This window comes from Rana temporaria, chromosome 1, assembly GCF_905171775.1.
Source record: "Rana temporaria chromosome 1, aRanTem1.1, whole genome shotgun sequence".
Lineage (NCBI taxonomy): Eukaryota > Metazoa > Chordata > Amphibia > Anura > Ranidae > Rana > Rana temporaria.
This window is the reverse complement of record NC_053489.1, coordinates 47,528,630-47,556,527: the sequence shown is the minus strand read 5'-3', so window position 1 is coordinate 47,556,527 and position 27,898 is coordinate 47,528,630. Positions and strand designations below refer to the sequence as shown.

The 27,898-nt window shown below is 43.3% G+C and overlaps 1 protein-coding gene across 4 annotated transcripts in view; it reads right to left on the bottom strand.

Annotated features, from left to right (window-relative positions):
* The window catches only part of WDR7 (WD repeat domain 7), a 583,445-nt gene that overhangs the window by 158,608 nt on the left and 396,939 nt on the right, over positions 1 to 27,898 (bottom strand). For all 4 annotated transcript variants that reach the window (XM_040337465.1, XM_040337471.1, XM_040337480.1 and 1 more), the window contains one exon: positions 17,583 to 17,769. In XM_040337465.1, the coding sequence (XP_040193399.1) occupies positions 17,583 to 17,769 (187 nt within the window). The remainder of the gene's footprint in view (positions 1 to 17,582; positions 17,770 to 27,898) is intronic.

Genomic DNA, 27,898 nt, shown 5'->3' with positions numbered 1-27,898 from the left:
TATTTTAGAATTTTCAAGTGGATGCACAAAAAGGTGCAAAGTTATAAAAATAAAAAAAAGGATTGCTCTTGTTAACCACTTCAGCCCCGGGAGAATTTACCCCCTTCCTGACGAAGCCATTCTTTGCTATACAGCACTGCGTCCCTTTAACTGACAACTGCGTGGTCGTGCGATGTCCTTTTTTTCCCACAACTAGAGCTTTCTTTTGGTGGTATTTGATCACCTCTGCGGTTTTTATTTTTTGTGCTTCAAAACAAAAGAAGAGCGACAATTTAAAAAAAAAAAAAAACACAACGGGGGTTATTTACGAAAGGCAAATCCACTTTGCACTACAATTGCAAACAACAAGTGCACTTGAAATTGCACTAAAAGTGCACTTGGAAGTGCAGTCGCTGTAAATCTGAGGGGAAGATCTGCTGATTTTATCATGCAATCATGTGCAAGCTAAAATGCATTTATAATTTCTATAATTTCAGGAACCTTCTTAACCACTTCCAGACCTTAGGTGTTTTTCAGATTCAGTGTTTGCAAGACTAAAACATTTTTTTCTGCTAGAAAATTACTTAAAACCCCCAAACATTATATATATTTTTTTTCTAACACCCTAGAGAATAAAATAGTGGTCATTCCAATACTTTTTGTCACACCGTATTTGCGCAGCGGTCTTACAAGCGCACTTTTTTTGGAAAAAATTCACTTTTTTGAATTAAAAAATAAGACAACAATAAATTTGGCCCAATTGTTTTATATATTTTGAAAGATAATGTTACGCCGAGTAAAATGATGCCCAACATGTCACGCTTAAAAATTGCGCCCGCTCGTGGCATGGCGTCAAACTTTTACCCTTAAAAATCTTGATAGGCGACGTTTAAAAAATTCTACAGGTTGCATTTTTTGAGTTACAGAGTAGGCCTAAGGCTAAAATTATTGCTCTCGCTCTAACGATCGCGGCGATACCTCACTTGTGTGGTTTGAATACCGTTTTCATATGTCGGCGCTACTCGCGTATGCGTTCGCTTCTACGCGCGAGCTCGTCGGGACGGGGCGCTTTAAAAAAAATTTTTTTTGCTTTTCGCATTTATTTTTATTTATTTTAGAATTTTTAACACTGAAAAAAAAAAAAAAAAAAAAATTAGCACTTTTATTCCTATTACAAGGAATGTAAACATCCCTTGTAATAGAAAAAAGCATGACAGGTCCTCTTAAATATGAGATCTGGGGTCAAAAAGACCTCAGATCTCATATTTGGGCTTAAATGCAAAAAATAGAAAAAAAAAAAAAAGTCATTTTTTCAAATGACCAAAAAAAAAATTTGTCTCTTTAAGAGGCTGGGTGGGACTGACGTTTTGACGTCACTTCCGCCCAGCCGAGCTATGGGGACGGGCGAAGGAGATTTTTCCTTCAGTCCCGTCCCCGCTCACCAGCCGACAGCATCCGATCGCCTCCGCCGCTACCGACGGCTCCGGTAAGCGGCGGAGGGCACGGGAGAGCGGCGGGAGGGGGGGGGGCCCCTCTCCCGCCACCGATAACGGCGATCTTGCGGTGAATCCGCCGCGGAGACCGCCATTATCAGATTCCAGACCGCGCACACTAAAGATGGATACCTCGGTTGTGACAGCAGCTGCTGCCGTTACCGAGATATCCGTCTTTAAAAATAGGACGTACATCGTCGTGCGCAGGTCTGGAAGTGGTTAACCAGACACTTCTTAAGCACTCCACCAATCAGGTCTGCATAGTAAAGTGACCAGACGGAAACCACTCCTCAGTAAAAAGCACATGACAGCTCGCCTGGAGTTACCCAGAGACTCAGACCATGAGAAACAAAATCCTCTGGTCTGATAAAACATAGATTGAACTCTTTCCCCTTAACCCCCCTGGCGGTATTCCTGAGTCTGACTCGGGGTTAGATTTTCATGCAGCGATCGGTAACCCCGAGTCAGACTCGGGCTCACCTCGCTGAAACCACAGGGCGCGCTTTGCGAGTGAGCGGGACCTCGCTCGATTCACACAGCGTCCTCCTGTGCCGCCGATCTCCTTTCCCTGCGACGTTACGACGCACGGGAGCGGAGAACGGCGCCAAATTCAAAAACGTAAACAAACACATTACATACAGTATACTGTAATCTTATAGATTACAGTACTGTATGTAAAAAATACACACCCCCTTTGTCCCTAGTGGTCTCCCCAGTGTCCTACATGTACTTTTATATAATAAAAACTGTTCTTTCTCCCTGCAAACTGTAGATTGTCCATAGCAACCAAAAGTGTCTTTTTATGTCAAAAATGGTTTTAGAGCAGCTAGAAAACAGCGATAATAAATTATAATCGCTTGCAGAATTGTGCGATAACGATTTGTGGGGAAATTAGTCATAAAAAAATAAAAATAATGACAGCGACATTTCTGCAACTGAGCAAATTTCAGTGATTTTGAGTTGATTACATTATTGAATAATTTTTATTATAATTATATTATTATTTGTTATAATTATTTATAATTATTTATTATATTATAATTTATAATTTTGTTTTTAAAAAAATGTCATACCCGGGATGCCTATTAGAATCTTGTTTGGTCAGATTTAAGTGAGTTATTCCTAAAAATTACAGGCCTACAGTACAAATCACCAAATTTCCTTGAAAATAATGGTACCGCTTTCAGCACCTTTTTTTTGAAAGAATCATACCGCCAGGGAGGTTAATGCAAAGCGTCGTGTCTGGAGGAAACCAGGCACTGCTCATCGCCTGGCCAACACCACCCCGACAGGAAAGGATGGTGTGGGAATGTTTTTCCGTGGCAGGAACTGGGAAACTAGTGAAAATCGAGGGAAAGATAAATGCAGTAATGTACAAAGGCATCATTGATGAAAACCTACTCCAGTGCGCTCTGGAACTCAGACTGGGGTGATGGTTCATCTTCCAACAGGAAAAGGACCCTAATAACAAAGGAGTGGCTATGGGACAACTCTAACAATGTCCTTGAGTGGCCCAGCCAGAGCCCAGACTTGAACCTGATTGAGCATTTCTGGAGAGGTCTGAAAATGGCTGCGCACCAACGCTCCCCATCCAACCTGATGGAATTTGAGGGGTCCTGCAAAGAAGAATGGGAGAAACTGACAAAAAAGAGGTGTGCCAAGTTTGTAGCATCATATTAAAAAAGATGTGAGATTGTAATCGGTGCCAAAGGTGCTTCAACAAAGTATCGAGCAAAGGCTGTGAACACTTATGTACATAGGATTTGTAAAACATTTGCAAAGATTTCAAACAAACTTCTTTCAAGTTGTCATTATGGGGTATTATTTGTCGAATTTTTAGGAAAATAATGAATGTAATCCATTTTGGAATAAGGCTGTAACAAAATGTGGAAAAAGTGAAGCGTTGCGAATACTTTCGGGATGCACTGTATGATGCGACACACTTGCATATGTAGAGCAGCCACACCAAGCTGAAAGTATAATGCAACATCATCTTCTTAAACTATGCAGAGTAAAAATACATTGTTGTTTAGGGACACTACGGCTATATTTACGCCAGTAAAAATGAAAGCCATTTACTATGTAACCTTAACATAGCAAAACAAATACATGTCTGTCCTAATTTAATTACACAGAAGGTCAACTTAAGTTAAGGCATTTTTACTGCAGATCACCAATGGGGAGGAAAGGAAAATGCTGCTTTTTATGAACGCATAACCACATTTACAAAGCTAAATTAGCCAAGGCCCGATACAAGTCCAAAGGAGAACGAAGAATTGCAGTCCAAGGACCTAGACCAGGGGTGGGCAAACTTTTTGACTCGAGGGCCGCAATGGGTTCATAAATTGGACCCGGGGACCGGACCAAGAGTAGATGGACGGAGTGTATGTGTGAATTAATATAAATTAAATTTAAATTTGCAACATTAAATGTTTAGATTAATTTAAAGTGGAGTTCCACCCATAAATATAACATTACATCAGTAGTTTTAAAAAAATGTCATTAGTCCTTTACGGATTTTTTTTTTTTTTTTTTTAGATGCCTTCAAAGTGTTGTTGCTAGGCAGAATAGTTAATCTTCCCACTTCCTGCACCTAGGTGCTTAATGCTTCCTAACCTACACCGCACAGACTCCTGGGAATGTAGTGGGTGTAACTTTCCAGGAGTCTGTGCATTCCCCAGTCTCAAAGAATCATGTGACTTGGACAGCACAGGTGCTGAAACCTGATCTGACACTGCTTGTGCAGCACTGAGCATGTGCCAGATTTGCAAGGCTGAAATCCAGGAAGTCATACAGTCTGGCTTCATGATGCCCACACTTAAGATGGCCCCAGTCAATTTCTATTTTATAAAGTGTCTAAATGCTGTAACAACCTAACAAAACGGACCCTAGTTTACAGACTAACTTTACTAGAATACATTAAACTTGTGTATTACAGGGGTATTTATATTTAAAAAGTGAAATTGTGGCCGGAACTCCGCTTTAAGGTAGAAAAGCATAAAAATTGTTATTTTACAAAACTTTTATGCAATGTATTTCTTTCATAAAATAGTACCTTCAATTTTAGTGGGAACAGTGTTGTTGGTCTCCCTTTTTTGTTAACTGATGGGTATCAGGGTACATTACACAGGGGTAATAGAATTGAGGAGGGCTATCGGAGACATAATACAGGAGTGAGGGGTAATATATAAGTTATATTACGCCCGTATATTGTCTGCTAGTAGCTTAGCCCTCCTCAGTTACATTATCCGGCCTACGTGTACCCTGATGGCATACCCCTCCCTAGTTATGTACCCCCTTGTTAATTTACCCTGCCTGATACAAGTTATTTTATTCAATCTGTCATTTACTTCATAATGCCTCCTCAATGTACCATAAAGGCCCCTGTATAGTGCTCCAGTCAGAGCCGCCACCGTACGGAGTTCGAGCGCTTGCTGCTGCCCTCACCTCACCAGCTAGCCTATATATAGGCTGAGACCTGAGTGAATAACTAATTAACTTACAGAGTTCCATACTGTGGTCTTCTCTCTCTTCTTTCCAAAGGCAATCTGCTGCCAGGAGAGTGGTGGTGGCGAGACTGCCGCACGCATCGCTCCTCACTAGCAGGCGCGCGGAAAGGCAGTTGACGTCATCTGACGTGACGTCAACTCCCTGCCTGCGCCTGCACGTACGGCTCAATCCGTACTCTGCCTACGGCCCTGACCCCCCCACTAGCTGCTGGCTGGTCCAGCCACTACCATGCCATTAGCTAGCGCTCCGTGGGCCGGATTAAAAGGTTCACTGGGCCATTTACGGCCCGCGGGCTGTAGTTTGCCCATTCCTGACCAAGACTATGGAACGCTTTACCAACCAGTATCCGAACGGAAGTGAATCACCTGGCCTTCAGGAAAAAACTCAAAACCCACCTATTCTGAAGGCAAAATACAGTAGGAAATGGATACCAAGCGCCTTGAGGCGATTCAGTTTGCATGTGTTGCGCTATACAAGTTTCTCACTCACTAAAAAGACGCAGTGCTGTTAATAACTGGGAAAAGGCACATAGATCTTTATTACCAAATGACCTTCTAAATAAATTGCACCTTTCAGTAAAATGGAGGGTCTGCCTAAATTGCCCAGGCCCCTTTCCCTTTCACAAATCACCTACTGGTAAATGTATCTGAATGAAAAGAAACCAATCAACTTCCAGTTTTCTGTCAAAGCATGATTGCACAAGCTTAAGTCATAAGCTGATTGGCTACCATGAACAGCTGCCACCAGTTTTTGCACTCTGCAGTTTTAGTAAATCAACCCCAATGACTTATGCATCGCTGGGCATGATATCACAACCTTTCTAGGAAGACTCCTGGGAATGCAGTACAGGAAAAATCTCAAGCAGACACTTGGGTCCATTGTAAGAGCATTTTCTCACAACATTTTGGCTGCTCTGTGCAGGTCAGCCATCACAAATTTTGGGGCCCCTTACACAGCTTTAGGCAGGGCCCCCCTGGAGCAAAAAAAGACACAGGTGTAATGTCTGTACCCCCCCTGATGGCGCCCCTTGTTCCCAAGGATCTAGCCAGACGAGGTATTAACCACTTCCCTACCGCACATCATCAAATGACGTCCACAGATGGGAACTCCCATCCTAGGTGGATGTTGTAACGGTCACCACCGTTTACGACCTTCCATCCCATCCAAGACAGCTTATCGACACTCCAACCAACAGGACCCGATCCATAAGAATTCCCCCCAGACATGAGACACACAGCTCTGTGCTTCTGGTTTCAAATGTAATGACCAACTTTAATGGTTTCTTTCAGTCTCATATACAGTACAAGGCATTAAAGGAACAATCAACTCCCCACCCACACACCAAGGCTAATTACTAACCATTCTAGACAGGTCGGTGCCGGCCTATAATTATCATGTCTAATCACTGCACATTCCTTCATTAACAGCATAACAAACAAAACCCCATCACACACTGAGTTCCCTAGGCAGACGTTCCGTCTCCGCATACAGCTTGACACCTATTCACACCTCTGAGCATCACTAGGCTTTAGACAGTGTTATCACACAAACAGTATTTAGCATGCATAATTAGAGTTCTGGGAGCAGACCTGGATTAACACCTGTCTGTTACAACATCTTTACACAAGGACAATGAAATGTCTTCCAGGCCCTGACTCAATTAGCATGACACTAGTCAGCATAGAAATGAGTCATAGAATATTCTTTGCAGGCATTAAGGAATATACTGTAAATCACTGTCCACGCCAAAACAATCCAACATGTGTACCCCATCTCCTGGCTCAATCTGTGCCCAAAAGTGACTCCTGTTACAGATGTCATATGACATCCTGGGCTTCCCGGCGTGCGTGCCCAGCAGCTGCGATGTCTGCCGGGCACCCGCGATTGCCCGCAATCACGGTAGGACTGTGGATCTGTGTGTATAAACACACATATCCACGGTCCTGTCAGGTGAGGAGACCGATGTGTGTTCCTCTGTACTGTCTCCTCCCCCTAGAGTTAGAATCACACACTAGGGAACATATTAACCCCTTCAGCGCCCCCTAGTGTTAACCCCTTCCCTGCCAGTCACATTTATATAGTAATCAACGCATTTTTATAGCACCGATTGCTGTATAAATGTGAAGTGTCCAATATGTCCGTCGCAATGTCACGGTCACAATGAAAATTGCAGATCACCGTCATTACTAATAAAATAATTAAAATAAATAAAAATGCAATAAAACTATCCCCTATTTTGTAGACGCTATAACTTTTGCGCAAACCAATCAATATACGCTTATTTCGATTTTTTTTACCAAAAATATGTAGAAAAATACGTACCGGCCTAAACTGAGGAAAAAATATGTTTTTTTTTTTTTATAGATTTTTTGGCGATATTTATTACAGCAAAAAGTAGAAAATTGAATTTTTTTTTTTAATTGTCGCTCTATTTTTGTTTACAGCGCAAAAAATAAAAGCCACAGAGGTGATCAAATACCACCGAAAGAAAGCTCTATTTGTGGGAAAAAAAAGGAAATCTATTTTGTTTGAGAGCCACGTTGCACGACCGCGCAAATGGCAGTTAAAGTGACACAGTGCTGAATAGCAAAAAGTGCTCTAGTAAGGAAGGGGGTAAATTCTTCCGAGGCTGAAGTGGTTAAGTCATCCTCGCCTAAGCGCTGAAGTGTAAAGTTTTTTCTTTAGGACTTCCTAACGTCACACAAGCGCACCACCCGGGCCGTGAAAGCACTCATTGCAATGAATGGGAGGCAGTTTTCAAGTGCTTTTTAGAGGCCATTTCTAGCACCAACATGCCTGAAAACTGCCTCAGTGTGAAAGGGGTCTTAGAGCTTTGAAGATAGACAAGTAAACACTACAGATATATGTGCTTTGTTCAGATATCTTGACTAAGGTTTACAACCACTTTAGAAAGTTAAAAAAAAAAAAAAAAAACCCTGCCTGCATAGCATACTAGTTCATTATGAATTACTTACCCGAGAATGAAGCCCCGGCAGCGGTCCTTGAACACCTCCTCTTTTGCCGCCATGATACCTGGAGTGACTTGCGCTGTGACTGGCTGGAACATGATGCCGTAAGTAGCAGCACGCTCAGTGCACCTGCAAGTAGCAGCACGCTCAGTGCACCTGCGCTCCATTGTCTACGGCGCATGAGCCGTAGACATTGGTGCCGTCTTTCTTGGAAATATCTCCTTAACCATGTAGGTTAAGGAGATATTTCTTGGACCTACAGGTAAGCCTTAATCTAGGCTTACATGTAGGTCAAAGTGCTCTGTAAGTGTTTACAACCACTTTAAGCTTCACCCACTGCTACCCGCCCTATAAAAAAAGTGTGTGATCGATCAGTCTGTCTGGACAGACGAAACAGCGCTGCATGTTAGCCAGGGGCACATACCTTTCTTTCTGAGCACCCTGTGGACCCAAAACCCCTTGGTGCCCAACATACAATCTAACCATTTGGCTTTAAAGCAAGGTGCAAAGGGAGAGGGTGTTTACCCTAGCTCTGCCTTTGGCGTTATAAGGTGCTAATCAGGCGTAAGTGACCGTCAATCACGGCTGCTGCTAAATTCTGAAAAAACACATTTTTTTCTTGTCTGCCATTATATTTCAGACACAATATAAAGGTTGCATAAAGAAAATCTAAACTAAATAAAAAAAAAATCAAATGTAAGCAATAACACATGAATGTAATTTCAAACTTCTATTTTTTTTTTAGGTTTTACTGCTGTTTATTGATCAGTCCAGCCTTTAGGCTCAGTTCACATTAATTCGATTTTTGGAGTGTTTTTTTTTCAGAAACACACTACAGTTCATTTAATATGGTTTCCTATGGGACACGTTCACATTTATGCTTTTTTTCACCACTGTGTTTTTGGAAAGGGTGAGGGATATTTTGCATTTTTGGTTCAATAGACTTTAATGGAGAAGCTGCAGAAAAGCATGTAGTGCGTTTTTGCCACGATTTGCGTTTTTTTAATCTACCCAACAAATTGTGCAAAAAAAATAATAAAAATGAAATGCAAATTTTCAGTAAAATCACACGTGCAAAGCCGCAATATGCACTGCAGAAAGTACCAAAAGCAAACTGCATAGGTGTAAACCAGGCCTTAAAGGTTTCGTTAGATCTTGTTGAATGTTGCAGTGTCCAAACTGGGCACAATCTTCTAACCTCCAGATCTCCACCTCAAGGATATCGGTTCTCACTTTGTCATCTTCCACCATACACGGTTACCTGCAGCTTCAACTTGATGACGTGACATACAGGGCCCAGCTTGGAGTAGCCCTGAACCACACCACTCAGCTGAACTGAACAAACATTTCTCCAACTTTGCCATGTCTATACTGCCATCTCAAGTTTTCACATAAACCAAGATGGGGGACTTTACTATGGGTGCTGGCTTCTTGGATTTCTTCTCTGCACACTGCTTCAGTCTCTCTTCTCTGATTCTAGTGGCTTTGGCATCCTTCCCCTTCTTGGTAAGAGTTTTGGCTGGTTCTGGAGCTGGAAGTCTGCACAGTGGATGTCCTGGAGCCCCTCTGTCTGAGGTAGCAGTTTTCTCCAGCGTACATAGTTGGTAAGGTTAAATAAAGACAATAGTCCATCCAGTTCAACCTGTGTGGGTGTGTGTTCGTGTAGAGCAGTGGTCATCACCCCTGTCCTCAGGGCCCATTAACAGGCCAGGTTTGCAAGATAACTGAAATACATCACAGGTGATATCATTTGCTGCTCAGTGATTGCAATATTCTAGTCTGCATCTCCCCAAGGTAATGCATAAAACCTGGCCTGTTAGTAGGCCCTGAGGACATGGTTGATGACCACTGGTATAGATAGTAATTTCCCATATCCCTCGTGTTCGCCAAGACGCACAACCAAGAGTCATTTTAAAACTATCCATACTTCCTGCTGATACCACCAATTTTGGACTGCATCCTAGGGTTGCCAACTCATCCCTTTAAAACAGAACACATATTAATTACACAGGTTCTGTGGCTGATTAAGGAGGTAATTAAACTCACTTGGTGCCTCATCTGCATTCAATTAGCCTCAGAACCTGTGTAATTAATATGTGTTCTGTTTTAAAGGGATGAGTTGGCAACCCTACTGCATCCCTACCGCCCCGACAATGAAAACCCTCCTACGCAGCTTAAATGGGTTGTAAAGGTAAAAGTTTTTTTACCTTAATGCATCCTATGCATTAAGGTAAAAAAACATCTGATAGCACCGCCCCCCCCGAGCCCCCATTTTACTTACTTCTCCACTCGAAAGTCCCGTGCGCGTTCTCGTCATCCTATTCGGTTCCCAGCCTGGCCGTTGATTAGCTACGCTGGGCGGATTGATAGCAGCGCAGCCATTGGCTGGCGCTGCTGTCAATCACAGCGGATGACGCGCCGGGGGCTATGGCCGCCGCTGTATCATGGGAGCGCGCTCGCAAAAGCTTTCCACCATGCGAGGGAGCACGCATGAACGTGGAAAGCTTTTGCGAGGAGGAGCAGAGACAGCCGCCGAGGGACCCCAGAAGATGTGGATCAGGGCCACTCTGTGCAAAACGAACTGCACAGCGGAGGTAAGTATAACATGTTTGTTATTTTTAACAATAAAAATCTTGCCTTTAGTGTCCCTTTAAGATTAAACTGCTTCTCCTCCAATCTCATTGTGTGGCCCATTGTCCTCTTACGCTCCCCGTACTGATTTGGCTTTCCAGTTAGGGGATGATGAAATACAGATCCTAAAATTCTGGTTCTTGGCAACCTGGAAAAGGAGGTCACTGTTGTCACCATTACTGCTGGGGACTGTAGCCATGCCTCCGGCGTGCGATTTCCAGATACACTCCTTGTTTCTGGCAATGTCCCTGATAGTGCTTACTTATCCTGCGGCGACTGGATGTGAGCGCTGGCTCAAGTCTTGCTTAGGCTTCATTATACTGTCTCTCTGCATAGTCATATTTGCCAAACCAGATCTTCTCTGTGCTCAAGCTCAAGTTGTCATCTTTGTTGGAGCTGCCGCCTTGTCAGGCTGGAGGAAAGGCGCTTTCAATTCTTTTAAGCTCGCAGCTTTAATTAAAATAACATTAAGATAATAAGATCGCCCCGGAAGAAGTCTTACTGCGGCGAAACCGGTCGGGTAAAGTTATCGTTCCATGTTTGGATTAAGCCCGTTGTTTTGGCTGATGACGTTTTTTCTTTCAATGTATTGGTAAGTCAATGCATTATTTGTGGCGTTCATCTTTTTGCCGAAGCATTGCACTCTATACCACGGTCTGAGACCAGAGGAGTATCGTTTTCCATGTGACAGTTAGATGATCCCTCCTGGTCTCTGTATGCTAAAGAACAAACGTGGATGGAACATATGAGATTTATAAGCCCCTTTTGACCACCTGTAATAGATGGTCAACACTCTCTGGTAAGAGTACATCCTAACTTGTGGTGGTGGTTTAATCACGTGGTGGAGGAGCTGAGTGAATAAGAACCTCTGCACATATTCATACTGTGAAGGCATTTCATTGGGATTCAATCTCACCTTCACTGAGATCCCTTCACTGGTTGCTTTTAAAGCACTCTGTCTGACACATAAGTGCATCCATGGGAAGGCGCCGCAATATCTATGCGAAAAGATAAAAGGCCACAACGCCAATCGCGTCTTGCGATCCACCGACCAAAATTTGGTCCAGATACCCAAAGCCAGATACAAGTCCAAGGGAGAAAGAAGGTTTGCGGTACAAGGTCCTAAACTATGGAACGCTTTACCAACCAGCATTCGGTTGGAGGAAAACCACCTAGCCTTCAGAAGACGGATCAAAACTCTCCTTTTTTGATGCTCTGGAAAGACAGCAACAACTAGCGCCCAGAGGGGATTCCGTTCGCATGCGCCGCGCTATATAAGTTTTTCATTCATTCATTCATTGGTGCCGTTTTAAAGACATATGGACTGATTTGTATTTTTCATTTATTCGTTTTATTTTCAAGCTCAACACATGTTTTTTATTGTCTTGTCTATGTGATTATATTTCACGTCAGTGGTGCTGCTATTTACACATCTAGTCATTCACGAAAAGCATTTTTTTTGTTTTTCTTTCATTAAGATAATATCTGGTGATCTTGCCATGCAGGTCCTTGATCAGATGTCTCCTGCTATGTGGTGACAACAGTCTCCCAGTTGTGCTTCTCTGTTGTCACCATGTTACATGTGCCCCTGGTAGGGACTACAAGTATGCCAACACATATTGAGCAGGCATGGTCCACCATTCATCCAGAACAAGGGTATGTAGCCAATGATACACATGTATTTAGACAGGATTTAGATGCAAGAGGCTGGATGTGATCAGAGACACAGATGTGCATTTTAGCAAACTAAAGGTCATCTACTTTAAGCAGCACAGGCCATAAATGTACTTGGTGCACTTAATAAAAGCTGACAGATAATAATTTGTACTGTAAACTCTGCTGTTTAGAAGGTGAGCCTCATATAATATCACTCTGTACTCCATGCTTCATGATAATAGCTTTAACTAGATGCTGAACAATGCCAGATGCACATATTGTGTGGATGATGCGATTATTCCGCAAACACTGACCTGAAATCATTTCAGCCGTGACCCTATCCATATTAAGATGATGTCTTTCTTAGGCTATAAGCAAGAATCCCGCTTGCAGGGGGATCCCTTAATCTTCACTCGGGGACAAAATAATATTAGAAATTGTAATGGTTGAGAAGTGTGACATCTCTCTCTGCACCTTGCGAGTTGTGAAGAATAATTGCAGGTGGAAGATAACGGGAGCGCTGAGAGCAGGAGATAAGATAAGAGGTGGCAGGGCTCGTATTACACGCCGGTGACAGAAATCTCTGTGGTGGTATGTCACCGAGGACCAGGAAGAAAGTATCCCACAGGTTCGGGATCAGCAGCTCCTTTGTAAACTTTTCTTCAAGAGACAGAAGCCTTTATTTCGCATTGACCATTTTTTTGTGTCTTGTATGGTAAATTTTGCTAGCAAGTCTATAATACAATTTCATCTGGGCATTATTTTGGCACATAAAATATTACAGTGTTTGCGTGTCCTGCTGTTTTGCAGAAAATGATCAAACAATTTTTTATTCAGAGCTGCGAGTTCTTTTTTCAAAGTGTGCGTAGAAAAGAGTTTAGAAAAAATAAAGATGGTATTAAATGGGAACTCTAGGCAAATAAAAATCTACTGAAACCCTGGTAACGGTTATTGTGGTCTTAAAATAAAGCTGGCCATACACGAATTTCAGCTCCTGATAAACTGGCCAAAATTTGCTCTGTGGGTGATCCGTTGGCACCCTCCTGCCCGACTTCCTTCAACTGAGAAGGAAAATTGTTGGCCGAACATGTATGCAGCATGCAATCAGATGCAGCCGCTGTTCAGGTAATCTGAAGTGGTAGATTTGTCCACTCACACTGTGCATGTGGATGGAGGAATATTTTTGTTCAGCCTGCAAATAACATTTGTGTCTGTGGCCAGTCTTAAGGCCCATTCACACGATCAGACTTTTCGACAACAACGGTCCGACGGCGACCGTCTGTATGCCCCATCGGACAATTGTTGTTGCTTTTTCAACAGACAAATGTTCGCTGTGAATGCTCTCAAACTTTGACAACAAATGTCCAATGGAGGATAATCCTATTGTGTGTACACAAGTCCATCGGACTAAAATACAAACACGCATGCTCAGAACCAATGCTAAACATGAGCCAACAATAGCAGAAGTTGCCCAAAGGGTGGCGGTAATGAGCTGAAAAACAACATGAGTTGGTGAAAGTTGGCTGAAAAAGTCCTGCCGTCTGTATGCAGAAGAAGTTCACGGCCAACGCCGATTAGGACAAAATCCACAGAAAAGTCCAATGGAAGTCCGATCATGTGTATGAGGATTTAGAACTGTTATTTCAATCTGAGTTTTATGCTGGGTTCACACTATTGCAAATTACTATGGGGCTTCTGTTGTTGGCTGCCTAGACAGAGAAGCCGTTGCTGACGCAGCTTTAGAAAAGATACGTATAGCAATATGTTTTTTTTTTTTCAGTTTTATTTTTTTCTGTTTGGATGGTTTTTTTTCGGTCATTCAGATCTGACCCAAAGACCTGCAATGATAAAAAGAACAGTGACGCAGTCACTGTGCAATATTAGCAATGATTTATGTAATGAGAATATACAGTAGTCCACTGAATTTATACATTTACAAACTAGTCTAAGAATGGATTTTCCTCTCACTTAGGGGAGATATCTTTTCACCTCCTGTTATATCTTCAGGGAAATCTCTCTACTGGGATATAGATAGTAAAAAGAACAAATATTGATACAAGTTTTAACCTTTCCTTCTGCTCCATCCATAACAGTACAGGACCCAGGCTTCCACTAATCAAAACCGTGGGACGTCCCTAAGCAAAGCAATTGAGGGGTGCAAAACAGCAAAACACTGCAAGTAACGCAAACAGACCCAAAAGATTAAGAAGGGAGCATTTTAAAGAACCTGCTAGGATTGGGGGGTTATCAGGGGCTGTCCAACAGCCTATGTCCTGTGCTGTATGATCAAGATCTCTCCAGGCAATCTCTTTATTAAGTTTATCTCTGGACAATCTCTGTTGATTTGCTCCAGAGGGTTATGCCAAGTTTTCATGATTCAAAATGTTCAGATGAAGTGCCTTGGTTTCGGGCTATGGTGTGAAGCTCTTCATGCAGCCTAACATGGGTTGGGAAGATTCAGTGGTGTACCCCAAGGTTCAGTGCTGGGACCCTTACTTTTTAATATCTTTATAAATGATATTGGGTCTGAGATCAAAAGTAACATTTCTGTCTTTGCAGATGACACCAAGCTATGCAGTGGAATAACGTCCTTACAGGATTTCTTCACAGTAAGAGCTGTGAAGATGTGGTTCTGGCCAGCTCAGTAGATTGCTTTAAGAAAGGTCTGGATTCTTTCCTAAATGTACATAATATAACTGAGTACTAACATTTATAGGTAAAGTTGATCCGGGGAAAATCCGATTGCCTCTCGGGGGTTTAGGAAGGAATTTTTCCCCCTGCTGTAGCAAATTGGATTATGCTCTGCTGGGGTTGTTTGCCTTCCTCTCGATCAACTGTGGGTATAGAATTGGGTATATGTGATTGTACGATATTATTATTGTTGTTATTTTATTTTGTTTTATGGTTCAACTGGATGGACTGGTGTTTTTTTTTTCAACCTGGTCAACTATGTAACTATGCAGCCTAACGTGGGTTGGGAAGACAGCGAGGATACACACAGGAATGATTGCTGATGGAAACAATCTGGACCCAACACTAGTGTATGAGCAGTGAGATTTTTGAGAGCCATCATTAGGAACAATCTTGAGATGGACTTCCACATGGCTAGGTGTGTCTTAGTGTAAATAGGGATACCTCAAAAAGACCAACGCCTCTCTAGGTTCTACAACATGGGTGCTCAACCTGTGGCTCTCCAGCTGTTGCAAAACTACAATTCCCATAATGCCTCAGCCTTTGGGAGACATGCTTGTACCTGTCAGCGGCTTGCAATGCCTCATGGGAATTGTAGTTCCGCAACAGCTGGAGAGCCACGGGTTGAGCACCCATGTTCTACAATAACTGAATCTTTAAAATGATCTAAATATATGATCACCCACACTTTGGGCATCCACCCCCAACATCACAGTAATAAAGGCAAAATAAAAAATGACATATATATGATGCAGTCTTGTCAGTTGTATTAACAAAGCAGTCTTAATTTTTCATTGTCATTTTGTTTTTTTACTTTTTGATCCTGTAGTAATTTTTTTATTTCCTTTAAAAGACCAAGGTGTCCAGCAAAAGTGGAAGCTCGAGGGTTAGAACAAACCAATTATTACTAACAGGGGTGCATGCAATGGTCTGCTTTTATTAATTCAGCTTTGGTTCACACAATGAACCACATATGAATATTCCAGACACTGCATGGCATTCCTTTTCAATTCACATGTGATTCAGTGTGGTGTGATGTAAGCCCAGTCATTTTAAATGGGCTCATATTGTACCATAGTAACGCATGCACCAATTTTAAAACCGCCCTGCAACCGGATTGCATGGTCATTTTGTACCACGTCATCGGATGCAGGCAAACGCACTGTGTTTGCAACCTCTTTTCGGGATGTCGTTAAGATTGCACTGACACCCATTACCGATCGCAAGGGCAGTGCAATGTGAATACCATTCTGGCTGATGGGATGAATAAATGTCCAGACCCTTGACGCTCCTAAACAGCTTTAGCAAAGGTGTCCAGGGGGATGAATTTTTTTTTTTTTTGAGGCCTAAGTATTTTATTTTACAGAGAATACAAATGAAGAAGTGTCAAAACCTGAATGTGGACAAGAACACCGGCACACCAAGGTGGACAGAAACAGAAAAAGGAAACTATGGCGGCAATATCCTCCACTGAAGGCCCCAAGAGAAGCTGATCCACTAGAGTCCACCTGTATCTTAAATAACACTTTTGGGCAGACTAAAGCTTTAATATCTTACATACAAAATGTAAATATTCAAAATATTTTTTTATATATATTTCTGAAAAGCTATGACATTTATTTATTTCTCCATTGGGTGAACCTGTCCCCCAGCTGATGTAATGCTTCTCCCTGAGTTATCCTACTCAATTTGGTTCTTAACTTTTTGGTGTCTAGGGCTGGCAATATACATTCTATTGTCTCCTCTGCCATTGCCAACTTTACCTAAAATTATAGATGCCTGGCTGTCATATTGATCCTCCGGCTTCAAAACTTTGAACTTCTGACAAGGAACAAGAATTTTGTTTGAGGTCAAGAGGGTCATGGCTGAGGATCCCTCTAGGCTAGCGATAGCTAGGGTGCTCTTCCAGGCTAGGTAACAAATCTTGAGACACTGGAAGATAGTGGAACCCCCCCACGGTAACAGAGTGGCTGAATCAAATGGGTGACACTATCAGGCTGGAAAAATACATTTATCAACACAGGGGGAGTGTGAAAAAATTTGACAAAATTTGGGTGAAATGGCAAGACATCCCTGGATTGGCACCGGTTGACCTGATTATAGACCGACTACTATTGTAGAGGCGAGGTGAAAGGCAATGTAGGGAGAATGGCACCCGGGATACCCACTCCTCATAGCAGGCATATGTTTGAATGGTTTCTTTTTGTCCAATCCAAGAAGGGTGATGCTGTATGGAGTAGAAATTATTTGTTGCTACATACCAAAGTTTTGAAGGTGTAAGCTTAATATGTACGAGATCTTGTAAACTTTACTGCTTATTGTCATTTATTGTTCTTTCAATAAAACGCTAATTGATTTAAAAAAAAAGAGGGTCATGGCTGGCCCAAGGACAGGATTGTTGGCCAAAGTTGGGTCATTGGGTGCAGTATAAGTCTGAGAGGTCAGAACTTCTGCTCTATGTACAGGAGATCAACGATTCAGCACCACAGCCAGATGGCTAGCATTTGTGGAATGAAATCAACAATGGCAGCCTCCATTCTCCCTCCATAAAGGTTCCTTTAATTTTTATTGGGTACAAGTAAAAACAAAAAAAAAGGATAATAATCTCATCATGGTATTAGTTCTAGTTACCCTGCAAAGAGGAAGGACTTACTTAGCAAGCTGCTTTTCTGCATCAGCACAAAGTTCCAGAAGCCCCATCAGCACGGCCGATACATCCATATACGGCTCCCACACCGTGAAGCCACGTCCAATCAGATCAATAGCTGTCCTGCGGATGGTGCTGTGAGGGGGGAGCTTGGGGCTAGGTGGCTGCAACAGTAAGAAGGTCAAAGCTTTGCCTGTGATTAAAAAGAAGAAGAAGAAAAAAAAAAAAAAAGATATATTGCATTAAAAGCCATTCCTTGAATGAGTAAAACGGTTTTACAAGACTTAACAGCAGATTAAACGGGCAGCGCGGTAAAAAGATCAGCCGCCTCAGCAGAAAGGTGCAGGACTTCCGCAGCGCATCAGCTAAAAAGCATAAAACTTAATGGGGAGGAAAATTGTTTGACAGACAAATGATTGCATATGGCACCTGACGTGTCGGGGGACAGGGGAGGCCAGGAGGAGAGAGGATGAAAGTGGAAAGGGAGGCTGGCACTGGCTCCTTCAGATCTCGCAAGACATTTAGGGTAAACGCCATGATATAGACATTATTGATCAATAACAACTGTTCAATTGCTAATCACTAATAGCTATTACAGCCTCATTAATCCTTTGCTGAGTAAACGCAGAAATCATTACATCTCTTGTGTACAATCTCGCCAGAAAAGGTTTGTTTTGTCCAATAAACTGATTTAAAAAAAAAAAAATATGTACACAGTGTAGTTGTACAGGAGAAAGCAACTTGAATAAAAAAAAAAACAACAAAAAAAACCTACAAAGCAACTACACACACTGTGTGGCCAATGTTGGAGGGATTGATTTTTGGTATTACACAACACGATGTATGGTGCTATATAGATGAAACATGCTGCTAGGGAACCATAAAATGTATAGAAATAGCGCAGGGGATTATTTACGGGCAACCTTGTATGGAATGAGTTCATGGCACTATACGCCATCTTTTATGGGCACAATAAATCCAAGATGGATGTGGTTTTGTTGTCTGAGATTCAAAGAGATTTAGTCATGTAGAAGAGGGGACTGAATAAAGGAGAACTCCAGTCTGAATAATGTGCTTTAAAACCGCTATAATCAATGGCTGATCAAATCTGTTTGCCTTCCTGATGTGCAGATTTGGTGTAAGGGGGGATTATGGTGTGGGGATGTTTTTCAGGGGTTGGGCTTGGCCCCTCTTAAGGTGTCAGCATACCAAGACATTTTGGACAATTTCATGCTCCCAACTTTGTGGGAACAGTCTTCCTGTTCCAACATGAATGCGCACTAGTGCACAAAGCAAGGTCCATAGAGACATGGATGAGCGAGTTAGGGGTGGAGGAACTTGGCTGAATCCTGACCTCAACCCAACAGAACACCTTTTGAATGAATTAGATTGGAGACTGCGAGCCAGGACTTCTCATCCACATCAGTGCCTAATCTCACAAATGCATTTCTGGAAGAATGGTCAAGCATTCCCATAGACACACTCCTAAACCTTGTGGACGGCCGTCTTAGAAGAGATGAAGCTGTTATAGCTGCAAAGGGTGGGCCAACTCAATATTGAAGACTTGTAGCCAGATTCAGATACAATGGTGTATCATTTGGCCGGCGTAACGCATCCCATTTGCACTACGCCGACGTAACATAGTGAGGCAAGTACAGTATTCACAAAGCACTTGCTCCGTAAGTTACGTTGGCGTAGCGCAAATGGGTCGGCGTAACCCCGCCTAATTCAAAGTAGGCATGTAGTGGGCGGGCTACATTTAAATTAACCGTGACCCCATTTACATGAGGGCCGTTCGTACGGCGCATGCGCACGCATGCTCAGAATCATGTCGCAAATACTCCCTACGAAACGACGTCGGCTCAATGCTTTCGACGTGAACGTAACCTACACCCAGCCCCATTCACGTACGCTTACGCAAACGACGTGAAATACGGCGGCTGTTCCGTCGTCCATACCTTGCATGGGCTGCGCCATCTTTTTGGTGGTTTATCTTTACGCCGGCGTATGTCTTACGTAAACGGCGTAGCTTACTGCGACGGGCGTACGTACGTTCGTGAATCGGCGTATCTTGCTCATTTACATAGTCGACGCGTAAATCCACGTACACGCCCCTAGCGGCCAGCGTAAATATGCACATAAGATACGATGTTGTAGGAGACTTAGGTTGGTCGTATCTTGGCCAAATTTAAGCGTATCTGGTTTCCAGAATACACTTAAATATACGACGGCGCGCATTCGGACTTACGATGGTGTATCTACTGATACGCAGTCATAAGCCTTTCTGAATCCGGCTATTGGATGCCATTAATATTCACGTGCGTGTAAATGCAGGTCTTCCCAATACTTTTGCTATATATATATATATATATATATATATATATATATATATAAATAAATATATATACACACACACACACACATATATTTATTTATTTTACTTGGGTAAACACTACTCACTGGTGTACTCCCACTTCCCCCCATCCCTTAAGTACCACTAAAGAGGCCAATAACAGTGCTCCCAATGCACATAGGGTGGTGGCAGGTACTAGTGGTGGGCCAAAGTCAAGAAGTTGGAGGTATTGACCAATTAGTAAAAAAAAAAAGGGCATACAGAAGAGGAGTTTCTGACTCAAAGGAACCATGCTGTAAAATGGTTGATCGCCTGGCCGTTTTAAGGTGTTTTACCTGTGGTTTTATCCGGGGTCCCATAGAATTCTATTAGGCTGTGAACTTTCACTGTGCTTTGTGAAAGCACATCAAAGATGCAGCATTCAGGACTTTTGGAGTGCTTCCAGAACGCATGATCTCACAGAAGTCTATAGGACCGCATCCAAAACCCCAGGTAAAATACACGGAAACTTTGAAGACAACTGCAGCGCACCCGGGTAAATCCATTTCTTACCTCAAAGGAGATTTAGCCCCCAAACAGAATTGAAAAAAAATCTTGAAATATAAAATGTTGACAAAAAATTATAAAGAAATACTCAGGCTCAACACGTTCAATATCAAAGTAAATATTGCCAACACAACAGATATAAGAGATATCGTCCAAATGTTTATTCAGATGATCACAGGCATTATTCCGCTGAACCATGCCCATTAAGGTGGTGAAGCATTTACAGGGACTTTACAGGAACTAAACCAGGCCAAGTGATGCAGCATTTACAGGTTTATAAAAGATGGAAATGAGGCAACATGTTGTATCCTCAGCACCTGTCAAAGGTGCAGCAATAACAGTTGTGGGCCAGATCCACATACATTTGGATCGGCGCAGTGTATCAGAGATACACTACGCCGCCGTACCTTACCTGGCGTATATTCGAATTCTCAGCGAGTTTGCGCCGTAAGTTACGGCGGCGTAGTGTATTTCTGGCGGCAGATTTCAAATTGGGCGGTTTGGGGGCAAGTTTCATTTAAATGAAGCGCGTCCCTGCGCCGAATGAACTGTGCATGCGTCATCCAGAAATTTCCCGCCGTGCTTTGCGCAAAATGACGTCACAACGACGTAATTTTTTTTAACTTAGACGTGAGTTACGTCCATCAATATTCACGGACGACTTACGCAAAAAAAAAAAATACAAATTTCGACGCGGGAACGACGGCCATACTTAACATGGCAAGTCTATCTATACGCCGCAAAATACCAGCTTTAACTATACGCCGGAAAAAGCCGACTACAGACGACGTTAGAAAATGTGACGGCCGCACGTACGTTCGTGGATCGTCGTAATTCGCTAATTTGCATACCCGACGCGGAAAATGACGCGAACTACACCCAGTGGGCACCGAAGTATTGCATCTAAGATCCGAAGGCGTACGAAGCCGTACGCCTGTCGGATCTTACCCAAATGCCGTCGTATCTTGGTTTGAGGATTCAAACTAAAAATACGACGCGGGAAATTTGAAAGTACGCCGGCGTATCAGTAGATATGCCGGCGTACTTGGTCTGTGGATCTGGCCCTGTATGTCCAAACATAGCCTAAAAGTTCATTACTTCTAAAAGGGATGCAGACATTGCAAATTTTCTCACCAGAACACTGAGCGTGCACAAGGTGATTATAATGAACAAGACCCTCCTATTCAGAATCTGTCTGCACAGGACATGGTCAAGCAACCAGTTATTTCTTCAGAGCAGAAACAGGTAAGAATCTGCAACAAAGTTTGTTAACATTCTCTCAATGTACACCAATGTATCACCAAGAGGGTATTGGTTTTTTTTAAGTGGAGTTACTCTAAGTCTTGTCCTTTTCTTGGAGTTTTTTTAAACTATTGCCTTGAGATGTTGAAGTGAAATCACTGCATTCTCCTCTGCGACAGAGACAGGGGGGGGGGGGGGGAACCAGGCCCATACATTTCCCAAGGTTAAAAACATACATTTCAGTCATGAACAGCTGTGGATCCCCATTAGGCCTGCTCCATCTCGAATATGCTCCTCTTGTCTTTGTACTCCCTTATTATCTTTCCAGCAGTAAGGAATGAAGACACTGGGGTCAGCCTCAGCAGCCATTAGATATTCAAGACCTCTGCAGAGGTCACAAGAGCAGCTTAGAGAAATCTCAGGACAGGCTAGCTTGGCATTTAACAGAAGCCTTGAAGGTTATTCCTTGGGAAAAGGAAGAATCCAGAGACTTTTTCAAGATGTGAGACTGAAACCTTGATAAATACCCCTAGCAGGCTTATATTTGCCCAGCTTCCACAGACTATTTAAACATGTCTTTGGGGTACATGAATTACGCACACATGGTAGGGATTATTAGCAAGGTCACTGGAAACGGGCACACAAAATTAAAATTTCAGCACTATTCCTCAGGGAAAATCCTACAAACCAACAATACTGTGCCACAAACTAAAGGGCAACTCTATCGAAAAACACGTATAGGATCCGTTTTCCGGCTGACTGATTTGTTAAGTGTTGCACATACACTTGGTAGCCATCCAAGATCTTGAATCCGCAAAACTGGGCCACAGTACCTTTTAGAGCTGCAAATTCTACATACTCTCTTTGTCTCCAACCCCGCTTACTGATTTCTTGTTGAACCACGAGAGTCACTAGGCGGCCAACTGTCCACCCTAAAAGAGCTAGCCGGATTTCATGACTCTTTAAAGGAGTTGTAAAGCTTCCCATTTTTTTACCTTAATGCATCCTATGCATTAAGGTGAAAAAACAGCTGATGCTTACAGGCCCCCCCAGACCCCCCCCCCCCCCGGTTACTTACCTGAGCCCTCGAAAGTCCCGCGTTGTGAACTCGCTGGCTTCTCGGCTCTTCATTGGATAGATTGATAGCAGCACAGCCATTGGCTCACGCTGCTGTCAATCAACTGCAATGACGCAAGGGCGAGTCCTATAGTTGGCGGCTATGGACGCCGAATACAGGACTGGGGAGCGTGCCCGCAAGGTAACCCCCTTGGGAGAGCGCTTCCCAGAGGTGGTTATCAGAAGCAGGGAGGAGCCGAGACAGCCGCCGAGGGACCCCAGAAGACGAGGATCCAGGCCACTCTGTGCAGAACGAGCTGCACAGTGGAGGTAAGTATGACCAGGGCCGGCCCTACCATGGGACCCGCTGGTTCAAGGGGGCGGCAAATTGCCACCCGCCAGCTCCGCTTCCCGCTCCCAGGGCTGCTGAAAGGCCCTGTTGTACTGGCCTGAACAGAAAGCTAATTACTGTAATTTAAAAAAAAAAAAATCCTCCAGCCATCGTCCGTCCGACGGCCAAACAATTCCCCGGAAAACCAATTGCACTGATTGCACTGTAATGTGCTTGTATGTAGCGGCAGGTGGAGGGACTATTTCTTCTGTTTCGGGCACGGAAGAGGCATTCTTCCGTGGCTGTTCCTCATGCTGGCTCAAGTTCCCCGCCTGCGCGTCCTCTATATTGTCTTCCCTGGCGCCGCAGAGTCATTCCTCTCCCTCGGTGTGAGAGAAGCAGCAAAGCGAGCGCCAGCAGCAGAAGAGAAACAGCTGGCATCCAACTGGAAGTTTGTGTGGACAGTCCAGGCAGCAGGATCAGGGAGGAAGTGACTCCTGGCCGGCTAACACAAGTGTGTAGTGTGTGATTGCTTGGGGGGGGGGGAGATTCAAGATCTACTACTACTGCAGCATCTATACATTACAGCATTGGCAGCATGGGTGGCACTGTCTGCAGGTAGCACATGCGTTATGGGGCATAACGCATGTGCTGCCTGCAGAGACAGTGCCGCCAATGTCATAATATGCTGTAAAGACAGTGCCACCCATGCCGCCAATGGCATAATTCCTATTGATGGCAAGGGTGGCACTGTGTCTGCCGCACATTATGGCACTGGTGGCACTGTCTGCAGCACATTACAGCATGGGTGGCACTGTCTGCAGCCCATTACGGTATTGACGGCATTGGGTGGCACTGTCTCTGCAGGCAGCACATGCGTTATAGGCCATAACGCATGTGCTACCTGCAGACAGTGCCACACATGCTGCCAATGCCATATTGTGCTGCAGACAGTGCCACCCATGACGCTAATGCCATAATGCATGTGCTACCTACTGACAGTGCCACCCATGCCACCCCTGGTCCCTCCTTCAGCCCCCCCCCAGACCCCACCTTGAAACAAAGTGCAGGTTTGTCTACAAGTGATATTATATATCTGTGGAGCGATCGTGGGTGGCCGACTGACATTGCGGCCGCCGGCCACACACAGGTCCTTTTATGCTCCTACATACATGTATTGAGCCCTGACACGTCCTTTTACACATGTATAGGGCCATGACAGGTCCTCTTTATACTCCTATATACATGTATAGTGCCATGACAGGTCCACTCTAGTTATGATATAAAATAATGGATGTGGGGGCATTTTGGTGGGCGTGATTTTTTTTGGGGGGGGGGGGGGGGAGCATTTGATTCTTGGTACCAGGCAGCACAATGTCTTGGGCCGGCACTGAGTATGACATTGTTATTTTTTTATTTTTAAATGTAAAGCTTTAGTATCACTTTAAGAAATACATTGACTAAGGAATGTGTTTTTGTAATGGAGTTACAAGGGGTTGATAGTTTTTGTAGTAACAATGGGTACCTACAGGTATACCTAGAGATGTCATGTGGCCGAGCATTGGTGAATGTTTCCGGGTGGAATTTTCTGCAACAAGCCAACCCGTCCCAGCAAATGAGAGCCACACAACTTTAGAGGCAAAACAAATTCCATAAAATGCAATTATCACTAGATTTTGAAAATGTTGGTTCTCTAGCTTTGGTTTTATCAGTTTCTAGGACACTGACTTGGAACAAGTATAGCAAAATAAATTTTCCTACACCCATTTACATCATCCTTTTTTTGGGTCTGTGACTCAATGTATTGGAATACCAAGTTAACAGGCATTTTCAGAAACAGGACACCAATGACAGCTATTTATCTACCCTCCAGACTTACCCCATCATGCCTTAAAGAGAACCACATACAGGGCAATACAAGAGGTTAGCGCTCCTCAGCAGCATACTCAGTCATTAGGACTACCCACCATAACCCGTTGAAGTATGCACTCCACTAGACCGCTGAAGGTATGCCATTAACGTCCTGTAAGTTACGCGGTGGGGCCACCATGGATTGGACTTGGTTTTCCAGCACATCCCACAGATGCTTGATTGGATTGAGATCTGAAGAATTTTTGTCAACACCTTGAATTCATCAGACCAGGCAACTTTCTTCCATCGCTTTTGCGGTCCAGTTCTGACGCTCACATGCCCATTGTAGGCCCTTTTGGCTGTGGACATGGGACAGCATGGGCACCCAGGCCGGACTGCGCCTACACAGCCCCATACACAACAAAGTGTGATGCAATGTGTGCTCTGACACCTATTAGAACCAGCATTAACATTTTCAGCAATCTAAGCTACTGTAGCTCTTCAACTGGATCGGACAACACAGGGCAGTCTTCCCCCTCACATGTGCATCAATGAGCCGTGGCTGGCAGTAACCCTGTCACAAGGTCAACTATTTTCCTTTCCTGGATCCCTTTTGGTAGGTCCTGACCACTGCAGATGAATAACATCCCACAAGAGCTGCAGTTGTAGATCTGATCTGACCCCGTTGTCTAGCCATTACAATTTGGCCCTTGTCAAAGTCGCTCAAATCCTTATGCTTGCTCATTTTTTCTGCTTTTACCACACTTCAGGGACAATATGTTCACTTGTTGCCTAATAATATATCCCAGCCACTTTGAGATGCCATTGTCGCAAGATAATTGTATGGCCGATTGGTGTATATAGATCAAAAAAAGTAGAAAACCTTAGTTAACCCTAATCAACCCTCCTTATTCCCCTTTCCCCCTAGTTAATTTTTCTGCTCCTTTTTTTTATTTCATTAATAATACTTTTTTTTCTTTTTTTCCTATTTTTGCTATTTAATATACCCCACCCACTTTCAGATGCTATTGTAACAGGATAACCAATGTTATTTATTGTGCCCGTCAGTGGTCAAAATGTTATAGCTGATTGGTATACTTGCCCTCCTTTTTGCTCCCATGTCACTCTGTTCAGTTTATAGGAGCAAAAGAAAGCCCTGTGTAGGCTAGGGATTGCCGGAGTAAAAGCTTACACAGGGCAATGGACAGTCCGCATGCCGATTGGCTTAGGGCTGTCACATGGAGCAAATCAAATTCTCCCCCATACTTGAAGATCTAAGAGTAAGAAAGGTAAATTCACTATATGGCCATGTTAATGGCCACAGGGATGTTGATACTCCTCCACATTGTTGATTTTTATGTGTACAATGCCAGCTCCATGAAGACATGTTTTTATGAATTTTGTGTGAAAAAACTTAACCACATCAATTCCGGGCACTTTCACCCCAGGCCAATTTTCAGCTTTCAGCGCTCTCGCACTTTCAATGACAATTGCGCGGTCATGCTAGGCTGTACCCAAATCAATTTTTTTAATTTTGTTCGTAAAAATAGAGCTTTCATTTGGTGGTATTTATTCACGACTCCGTTTTTTTTTTTTTTTTTTGCAATATAAGCGAAAAGAGAACAGAAATTTTGAAAAAAATTAATAAAAATCTCCTTTTTTTTTTTAAGAGAAATTCAATAAAATCTAATTTTGTCATAAATTTAAGCCAAAATGTATTCTGCTACATGTTTTTGGTAAAAAAAAAAAATCCTGTTGAGTGTATAATAATTGGTTTGTTTGATCACGGACAGATGTACGCAAATGATCATGTACAGATGTGCGCAGATGATAATTGGGACATATGATTTTACTGTTACATATGTGGGGGACAAGTGTTTTTACTATGTCGGACATGTGTGGGGACAGTGTTTTGGGGACATTGTGTGTTTTACACTTGTGATCAGTGTGTAAAAAAACAGCTCATACTCACTGATCACCAGCCGGCTGCAGCGATTGGCTCTCTTCTCCTCACTGACAACTTCTGTGTGAGGAGAGAAAAGCAACCGGCTCTCTATTTACATCAGCTGTGTAGCTATGACTAAGCGCTGAACCCTAGTGCGAAACGCGTCGGCTTAATACCCCACTGCTTGCTGTGCTTTGTAGTGATTTTTTCCTTTTACCATTAAAGGTCACCTTTTTAAGGTTTTTCTGGTGTGTGGCTGTCCATATCTCCTCTTCAAGTTTTGCTTCATGAATTGCCGGCACCCATTTCATTCTGAGAGGACACTGATTGCACAGTGCACTCACCTGGAGCATCAGTTTTCCCATTCCTCTCTATTTACATCACATGACAACCGTGATTGGACACGGCAGTCATGTGATCAGGAGGGCCAATCACAGAGCCCTCCTGCCAATTGGAGATGCGCTGTGTCCGGGGTGACACGAGCGCATCGGGGTCACGCCACTGCAAGGACATGCATGCGCGGTCTCCCTGCTTCTGAAGGACGTTCCTGAATGTCCACTCAAAAGGAGAAAGCGCCCACTGGCCTTATATATGCAGTGGCCGGGTGGGATGTGGTTAAGTGGCATCGACCCTCAACCCTTAGACCCCATACACACTATTAGATTTTCTGAAGATTTTTGTCTTCATATTTACCAAATCCATGTAGTGCAAGGGCCTGCCTGATTGCATACAAATTGAAATTCTTAAGGTTTGACCTCATATTATATGGTTTTGGTAAATCTGAAGACAAAAAACTGCAGAAAATCTAATAGGGCTTTAGTCTGCCGATTGTGAGCCGAGTCTTTCCCATCCAACATCTGTATCTGACCTCACAAATGCTCATTTGGCTGAATGGACACAAATTCCCACAGACGCTCTCCAAATTCTTGTGGAACGTCTCCTTTGTGTAAATGGTTTTATATCCTCAAGAGCTCAGGAAACTGCATATACTGTACAAC